The sequence below is a fragment of the Megalobrama amblycephala genome, linkage group LG16 (genome assembly GCF_018812025.1).
Source record: "Megalobrama amblycephala isolate DHTTF-2021 linkage group LG16, ASM1881202v1, whole genome shotgun sequence".
Classification (NCBI taxonomy): domain Eukaryota; kingdom Metazoa; phylum Chordata; class Actinopteri; order Cypriniformes; family Xenocyprididae; genus Megalobrama; species Megalobrama amblycephala.
The window spans coordinates 35022766-35032827 of record NC_063059.1 but is presented as its reverse complement, the minus strand read 5'-3'; the positions used below and the strand labels follow the sequence as shown (position 1 = coordinate 35032827).

The 10062-nt window shown below is 36.6% G+C and overlaps 1 protein-coding gene across 1 annotated transcript; it reads left to right on the top strand.

The window, feature by feature from the left end:
• rhoub (ras homolog family member Ub) lies at positions 1–8383 on the top strand. Its single transcript, XM_048160963.1, has 3 exons — positions 1–438; positions 2478–2536; positions 5128–8383. Exons 1-3 carry the CDS (start codon positions 240–242, stop codon positions 5581–5583), a joined length of 714 nt encoding a protein of 237 aa, XP_048016920.1. The 5' UTR covers positions 1–239; the 3' UTR covers positions 5584–8383.
• Positions 8384–10062: the final 1679 nt, after the last annotated feature.

The window sequence follows — 10062 nt, the reverse complement described above, 5'->3', positions numbered from 1 at the left end:
GCTCCTTGCCCAGCTGTTGTAGAGTGTGAGACGTCTGCAGAGTTTCGTGGAGATACTGAATAACTGGAACTTATGAAACTGACGGTTTATGTGCACAGCAGCGGATCAAGCGCATTTACGCAGTGCTCATAGCGCCCAGTCGTTTATAAAGTGCTCTTATTAATGTTTTTTTCTCGGGTCACTCCATCAGGAGTGTGCGATCCACCTGCGGTCCGGTCGAGCAGCGCGTCTGAACGCACATGGATTACAGTACCCTGATGGCGCCTCCGGTGCCTCCACACAAACCCACATCCCCCCGGCCTGCGCACTGCCAGGGGCGGCTGCTGAAGTGCGTGTTTCTCGGGGACGGAGCTGTGGGGAAAACCAGCCTGATTGTCAGCTACACAACCAATGGATATCCAACTAAATACGTCCCGACAGCGTTTGACGATTTCTCAGGTGAGGCTTTGAATGCGTGATTTCAGTGGATCTGTGAAGTCAGTTCTCCTCAAGTTCAGACAGGTGTTTCAGCAGAGGATCCACAAATGCAGTTCATCACATTAACTATGAACAAGTTTTGAAGATTATTGTATAGTTTCAACTCATTTACACCTATCAAGCGTTTTACTTGACAAGCATGCTTGTTTAATTAAAATAAAATATTCATAAAATATTTTCATCAAATTTTCATAAATATCTGACTGTTGACAGTGTAGGGGAAAAAGTGCCATGCCTTACATTTCAGACATTTTTAATGGAAATTAATGTAGTGCTTTTATAACAATTTTCATTCAAAGAATGCTTTATAAATGTTTCGTAATTTTTGAATGGACCTGAAAGAAAAGCCAGTCGCTGTTCAGTTTCCACAAGCATGTCTTTGTAATTATAAAGCCCTTGCGCAATAATGGCTGACCTGAAAATCTGGCCCCTAAAATCCATTGGGTCCACTGGTTTCAATCTCTGAGCAGATATTGTGTGCTGCTCCAGTGGTGATGTCACCCTCTAACTCCTGGAACAGGATCAGAAAATCTGTGCACTGATTTGAGAACAGTTACGCAATTCAACAGGTGGCACTTTGAGGGGGAAAGGGCTGAATTCAAGGCAGATCATATGACAGGGATTTGGAGACAATTACACAATGGGTGCTTGAAGCAGAACACTTTGAAGTGACAAATCTTCAGCAGGACCTCAGTGTTACTGTGTTACTTTAGCGTGGCAGGAGGATGGAATGAACATTGTCAAAGATCTGAACAGCACCTACAGTCCTGCAAACAAGTAAAGGTGAAAGGTCAAATGATGAGCGGTTTATGAGCTGCAGGAACTCTGGGCTGTTGATCTATACCATGTTCATGAGGGTGTATAATAATAAATAACATCTATGAGGGTGTATAATAATAAATAACAATACTGATTATAATTTATTATTATTATTATTATTATTATTATTAGAGACCTTGTTATATTAGGATTTTTTATTACAGACTGACATTTGAAAATAATATTATTTTATTACAGACCAATTGAAAATAACAATGATAATAATATGAATAAAAAATAATGTAATTATAACAAATGTAAAAATAATTAATATAAGATAATATAAATAATAATATAATATAATATAATATAAATAATAAAAATATATTAATAATAATAAAATCTGCAAAATGAATAAATGTAAATGTAGTTATAATAATAATAATAATAATTATTATTATTATTATTATTATTATTAAAAAGCTTTTGTTATATTAAGATTATTTTATTACAGATTTGAAAATAATATTAATTATAATTATTTAATAATAATAACATTAAAGAGACTTTTTGTTAATTTAGCAAATTAATTTAAATGTACAAAATGTTTAAATCAGTCTGTAATAAAATAATATTAATATTTATTATAGAGTTGTATATAGGGATTATATAAAGAGTATATATTTTAGAATATTTTCAAAATATTTTTAATATAAATATTGTGTATACACATACATATATGCATACACACACATGCATGCATACATACACACACACACACACACACACACACACACACACACACACACACACACACACACACACACACACACACACACACACACACATACATACACACACACACGCATACATACACGCATACCTACATACATTACACACACATATATATACATACATACATACATCACACACACGCATACATACATACACGCATACCTACATACATTACACACACACGCATACATACATACACACACACACACACACACACACAAACACACTCACACACACATATATTTCATATAAAGTTTATTACTTATATCAATGTATAAGGAAAAGCATGTATCTTAGCTCTAATTAAAATAAAATGGCACCTTAAGTGCTTAATTTGTGATTTAAAGTCCATTGACATTATGTTTGTTTACAATGTCAGGTGACTAAATGGAAACAGGTGTGTGTTGGCAGTAAAATGACTCATTTTTTCCCTTTTTTTTCTCCAGCGGTCGTCCAGGTGGATGGTCAGCCGGTGAGACTGCAGCTTTGTGACACCGCTGGACAGGTAAGAGCTCCAGCGCACCACCTAGTCTGTCTGACGCTCATGTTGCTTTCCATTCATTTTGAATCCAACCCAAAGAGGGTTGAACACTGACTAACTAGACCTTTTTGTTTGGGGTGGATGAGGGCATTTCTGTCACTCTCTGAAAGCAGGATTTGGAAACTGGATGACAAAGCAATTGCGCAAAACAAATTCTTATCAATTAGAAAAGATCGGCAGGGATGCCATACTGTGAGGAAATCATAAAGGGAGTGAAAAGAACAATCCTCCAGCTATTGGCACTGTAGTTATTGGATCTCCCTCTCAGTTTCTGAGCCACACAGGCTTGGACAGGGTACTGTGTATCCAGCGGTTTTGCCTCCAAGTGATGTTTTAGATGCCAAACTTTTTTCATTGCTGATTGTTTTCGAGCTGCAGTTGTGTAACTACCTATCACTATCACTAATTTGAAAAGGCCGCTGGCTCTACGTTCATTGTAATTTCCACATCGGAATATTAGATTGCTTCATTGAAAGGTTTTCTTTAAGGCTTTGGACCTCAGAAACTGACAGTCCTTTGTCATGCCTTACATGGGTTAACAAATAAATGACTCTGCCCTCTTCGTACACAATCTATAAATCCCTTTACACAACCATGCAGAGGCAAGCTCAGGCAAACACGGGAAGATAAGAATTCACTTCCCCAGTTATAGTACGGCAGGCTTTCATATAGTTTTTAAAGGGAAAGAACAAATGCACTTTGCCCAAAGTATAGAAACAAAGGCTAGTAGCACAAAAGTCTATTGCTTTCTATTGCTCGGCCTATTTGGATGTACTTTCATTGTGTTGTGCAGGTGTCCATGTCAACAAAAGAAAACAGTCGTTGTTTGATAATGATAAAAGCAATCAGACGATGTCTGTGCGTCAGTAAGTAGCCATCTATGTACTAAGTGCTTTTTAAAGACCGATTTGAGTGATTGTAATCGTAGGGCTGGGTGATGTAACTGTATATACTGTAAACAATTACAGTAGAGATTCATGTGTGTATACCACAGTACATCTTTTTTAAATCTCTAAATTCAACACACAAAAAATAAATTATTATTACTGTTGACAGCTAGTACAGTAAGCTGCATTGGCTATTTACAGTTATTTTTTAGATTACTGTAATTGGTGGCTAGAATATATTACAGTAAAAAAATTAATTGTACAGTATCAAGCTGTACTTATACCTAGACAGTAAATGAATTACTGTAATAAACATATTATAAGTTCATTAAAATTAAATATATTTTATTGGTTTATCTTAAATATATATTTGAAGTGTCAAAAGGTCATTCGGTTTAACCGTCCAAAAGCCAATACAGCCATTTAATTTGTGAATAAAATATCTTCAAATGTAATAAATGTATATATTTTTTTTATTATGGCATGATTTTATAACATCATATATCAACAGAGGGCAAAATGGTATTAAAATTGTGTAGAAGTCATTAAAAAAAAAAATGTCTGGAAAAATGAATTTCATTGATGTAATTCGGAGTAACCAATATAAAGGGACCATTTTGGATCAAGTCATGCGGTCAATATCATGTGACAGGATGTGACATCATTCAGACACCTGAATGGCCATGAAGCAAAGTCACTAACTCTCTTTTAACTATTTGAAAAATTCATGTTTTCAATTGCTCATACGCATGTCCTGAAACATCAGGTCATTCGGTACAACCGCTATAAAACATGGAAAATGTTGTAATATTTTAAAAACTTGTACTAAATATAAAATGTTTGATTGTCCTTTTGCTAGCTAGCTAGATATCAGCCTGTTAGCATTGTTTGAAAATATCGTCATTTGGTATAACCAAAAGTGTCATTCGGTAAAACCGAAATTTTGGTTAAACCAAATGACTTTTTTGGTGACAAATTTTGTCCAACTTGTAAATAAATGAAAAATGTAAAAAAAAAGAAAAAAAAAAAAGTGTTAATTGATTATAAACCACATAATCTCATTGTTAACACATAATTAATTTGGAAGTTTAATTAAATCTCCAGTATTTTTTTTTTTTTTTTTTTTTTTAATACACTTTTATCCATCAATGACCCATGTATGTGTGTGTGTGTGTGTGTATATGTGATTTCATAACAAAAAAGTATATGCAGCAAAGGCATTGAAAAGGTTTTGGCGCTCTTATCTGTCATAATTGCTGTTCTCAAAGATTTGAGAGGCCCTGCTCTCCAAAAGCTCTACAGATTTATACTTTCAATTCATTTGTACAGCATAGACGGGACAGGGTGTGCCAGAGTTGAAAACTTTGGCCAAGTTTAAAAGATTAAAGCGTGCACTGCGTGTTCCACATGCAATGTTCTTTGCGAGCGCCAACCTATAATTTCACTTAATTGCTTCAGGGAATTATAAAACACCCCAAGAGCTAGTTAAAAGGATTTTATTATTCGAAATAACAATTTGGAATCCCACAAATGATTTTTGAGAAGGTTCACGAGGCCTTGCGTTACTAAACCCTCTAAACATCAGTAATGATACCCAGTGTAATGACATAAAGTGATAGGCTTCCTGTTTGGGCAGTGCATTTACCTTTCATTTTCTCTCCATCTCAGGATGAATTCGATAAGTTGCGTCACTTCTGCTACACACGGACTGACGTACTCCTGCTGTGCTTCAGCGTCGTCAGCCCCGCTTCCTTCCAGAACATTGGTGAAAAATGGGTCCCGGAGATACGACGGCGTTGTCCGCTCACACCTGTGCTGCTGGTGGGCACCCAGTGCGACCTGCGGCAAGACGTCAAGGTCCTCATCGATCTGGCGCGGCGCAGAGAGCGGCCTGTCCTGGAAGAGGATGCCCGTGCCCTGGCGGACAAAATAGGAGCGGTAGCCTACGTAGAATGCTCCTCGCTCACACAGAAAAACCTGAAGGATGTGTTTGACGCCGCCATCTCCGTGGGGCTTCGACACTCCGACAGAAGAGCCAGACGAGAACGGAAGGTCCACAGTACTGCTGATAAAATGAAAATGCTTTCAAAGTCGTGGTGGAAGAAATATATCTGCATACAGTAGCAAAGATCAAGCCAATCTTCTGAGGCATGAACTATGTGATAGACTCTGGTTTAGCGTCACGCTCCTCAAGTGGATGATGGTCAGTTGGTAACGAATCAACAATGAGTATTGCTGCTGCTGTAAGGACGATGAATGGCGGCAGAAGGTGCAGCTTGTTCGGTGGCGACAGTACAAAGGAAGTTGCAGGGCCAGGATAAAGATTTCCTGCCCTGGGGCTATTTAGTAGGTGTAGAGGACCTTATTAGCCATGTTTCCATCCACAGATTTGTATGGATATTGCATTAAATGGTTAGTTCACCCAAAAATGAAAATTCTGTCATTTACTCACCCTCACATCGTGCCAAACCCGTAAGACTTTTGTTTATCTTCAGAACACAAATGAAGATCTTTTTAATGGAATCTGAGAGATTTCTGTCTCTCCATTGACGGTCTACGCAACTACAACTTTAACGCCATAAAAAGAAATAGTAAGACTAATCGATATGAATTGAGTGGTATATAAACATTGATTAGCGAACATAAACAGAAGCTCAACCGTACTTGCTTGATGCGCGAGAAAAAACCTCATTAGTTCTTGCAGAAGCTCAAACGTGCTGCATAACACGAGAATGAACCTCATTGGTTCTCGTATGTCAAGCAAACATGCTTGAGCTTCCGTTTTTATATCTGATGTGTATGTTGATGAATGTTTATATGTGTGAATTCAATCTGGTTGTCATATAAAGTGAGAAAATTCTGACTAAGTCTGACTGACTTAGTTTTACGATCTCTTTATGAAAGCGTCAAAGTGGTAGTTGCGTAGCTGTCAATGGAGGGATAGAAATCTCTGATTTTATTAAAAATACCTTCATTTGTGTTACGGGTTTGAAACAACATGAAGGTGAGTAAATGATGACAGAATTTATTTTTGGGTGAACTATCCCTTTAAAAATGCTGTATGGAAATGCCAATATCTGCATAAAATCTTAAAATGGCAATAAAAAAAACATACTCAATTGAGATGGATACTTTTTTTATTTGATAAGAAACATATTTACAGAATAAATTCCTGGATGCGCAACAAAAAAAAAAACTTGCGTGACTTTGTCCTAACGGATCATGTGATTGTATAACTTGACTAACCAGCAGATCAATCTCATTGCATACCATCTCAAATATTGTTTTAATCATTCTGAAATGCCTGAGCTAGTGTATGTCATCAAAATTATTCCCAGAACTGTCTGCATTCCCAAACATCAGGCATTCGATCGCAAGATAATATGACGGCATTTGTAATTGCGCTTCATCTGCGAACTCTTTCGAGGGGCAATTTATTATGTAAGAATAATTAGTCACAGGCTTCCTTGGTTGCAGCAACATTTTGCAGCAGTTTCCCATTTTGTTCTCTTGAACGCATGGGATGGAAACAGTGCTTTATTCACAAATGTTTTATGCGATATTCCATTTTTTGCACAATTTTACTTCACAACTTTGGATGGAAATGTAGCTAGTGAGACCCTTCATCACAGAGCCTAGGAAAACGATCCCAGTCGTGCCTTTGCGACATCAATCCTCACTGAATGAACACTAAATGACTCAACTGGATAGTGAAGAACACTGTTGACCTCTTCCACAGCCAAAACAGTCTTGATTATGTTTGAAAAATCATCTACTGCTCTTGTTTTCAAGACCAAACAAAGTGCCACAGTTTCTATTTATTTACTCATGTCTTCTACCTGATAAATTCATGTTCAAACGTAGTGAGACCACATGTTCATGATGCTAGAATGCTAACACTGGTGATCAAGCTCCTTTTATTTGTTTAACCTCCATGTCTGAGGTCACAAAGGGGGTTTTATAGCAGTCCTGTGGCCGCTCGGACATTTACGCTCACTCTAAATGGTCCTTGTATCCCATCATGCTGAAGTGTTCAGTCTGCAACTGAACCTACTTGTAATTAGGCCACGTTTTCATCGTTTTGATTGTCCAAAATAGAGTGTAACTACAACTTTTCTGTCCTTGTTAACACAACTTTGCCTTTGCAATGTGAGATGGTGTACTATCTTGTGTACTATTAGTCACAGAAAGGTTGACCTATCATGCATAAGACGTTACCTTTGTATGCCATACAGTGCATTGCACTTGTGATCTCTTGTTAATCCCTACTGCAGTCTTTTAATTTGACTTGATCTTTACTGTCGTGTCATGTTGTAAAAAGTCCAGTACAAAGTTCTTTGGCTATGTGTCCTCCTGATCAGCCAATGTGATGTTGAATTTGCTTCTCATTATTCAGAAGCCCAATCAGAGTCATTCAGTCAGAGATCCATCACAAATCAAAGGGCATAACAGTAGGGTTCAGGAAGTAAAAATCCCCCCAATTATCAATTATAAATTGTCATAGCACCAACAAGTTTGTAGTGCGTAGTTCATTCCATAATTTTCATTACATTTTATTCATTTACTTCTTTTTTTTCTTTGTACTAAAATGTTTTTATTTTAATTTCTTAATTTTTTATTAAACTCCAATTGAGAAAATGAATGGGGAAGATACTTCCAGAACCAAAGCTGCCTACAGAGTGGTCGCTCACTGTTACGCTCCATAAAGCCTCACATCAGGAAGTGGCCTCTGTTCTTTATGTACTTTATTGCCACAGCAATGACATTATCAGGGTAATCTACTTCAAGATCTGTACATTTTATGATTGCATTTAATTTTCTTACTCTATGAACATTTCTGTTTATGGTACAGTGTGTATGTGTGTTTCGGTTGCTGACTGCTATCCGTGATTTTCATGGAAAATAAATGTGACATTAACTGAAACTTACATGAGTTTTCCTCATTGTTTTAGATATGTGTCTGTCACATCACCTGACCTACAACAGCAGGAGCATGTATGGAAGTACATATTTTGCTTTCATGTTGACTTAAGCATGCAATAGCCTAACAAACCCGTGATGGCTATATAGCAAACACTATATGCAGTAAGTGTGTATTTAAGTGTGTATATGTCACAGACACAGGGGGAAATAATTTCGAGAAATGCTGTGGGGTAAATCGAGCCAGCATTTTAACTTACCCCACCATAAGGCACTGAATTTAAGTTAAATCTGAAGTATAAACTGGTGTTATTTCAATGAAATATTGCGCAACTGGTTTAGTTTATCTTTATTTTCGAGTTTACTTGATAGGAACCGTGTACAAGTACACCAAATCCTTCTCTGATATGAACCAGAGGATGTTTAATCATATAAATCTTTCCACCTGTAGTCTCTAATGGCCTAACATGGTCAACATTGCAGAAAAACTACCATGTCAAGAACCTTTTGATTAAAATGTTTATTAGTTTCAGTGACATTTATTCATTCTTATTTAGTTTTTAGTTAATTTTACTCAAACTCTCTGTTTAGTCTGTTTATGGGAAGGTTTGGTGTTGTTTCAGAAATGCAAACAATTACAGATATTGAAATTTCAAATTCATTTGGTTGGTTTTATGTTGTTTAAGTTAGCTTTAAAAAAAGAAATATGAATATTTATAAAAGGAAATTTGATTATTAAATTAGTATTTAAAATAGGTACATTATCTTTAAAATTTCAAAAATGGGTTTGATTCATATTTAGTTAGGTGGTCAGTTTACACCCACCTACTGAGTCAGATCAACTTACCCCTAACCTGGGGTAAATTGAGCCACAGGAACACTTTTTTTATAAGAAGCCATATTTTTAGAACCCTTTGTAATAGATGTATTCTGATCATTTAAAATGATAGGAAACATCCTGAAATTACATTAAATACTTTCATTATACTTGTCCCTTATATTGAGGACCACATAAGTTAAAAAAACGGCTCATCTTACCCCACTCTCCCCCTATTACTTTTACTATTAACGTTACCAAGTAATCCGTAACTTTTTTTGTGTTCAAAATTTATATAATGATTGAGTACATCATGAATCCATTTTCCAAACCATGTTTTTGTCTTATCCTGAATCACTACGGTACACATAATAAGTATTTACATTCAGATTATTTTAGACCGGTCGGGTCGGCACCGTTGCGGAGTTGCACAGTACCTGCGCGACTCATCATAGACATAAAACGAGAAAAGTAGCTCCGGCTACATCGTTCTTCCGCGAGACGCATGCAATTTTGTTTAATAACCGCTAGAGCAACCAAAAGTTACGGACTGCAGCTTAAAATTTTGTATCTTAAGTTTTTGGTGTTGGTTTGATTTAAAATACGTGCACAACAGAGTTATTTGACCTGAAGACGTACCAGTGCAGGTCACTGGGCCGCATGAGAATAAAATGCTAAAAGGGAACTTGTACAGTACGGATACATTTCTGATAATAATTGTCTGCAACAGTCTCATAGTAACCCATCATTAAGAGGCTTTGTTTTGTCTCACAGAAAAGCCAACTGCACAGACAACAGTTTCAGTGAATACAGTCTGTGCCTAGCTTAGCATACGTAGCATTTCACTCGGGACTAAACAACAGTTA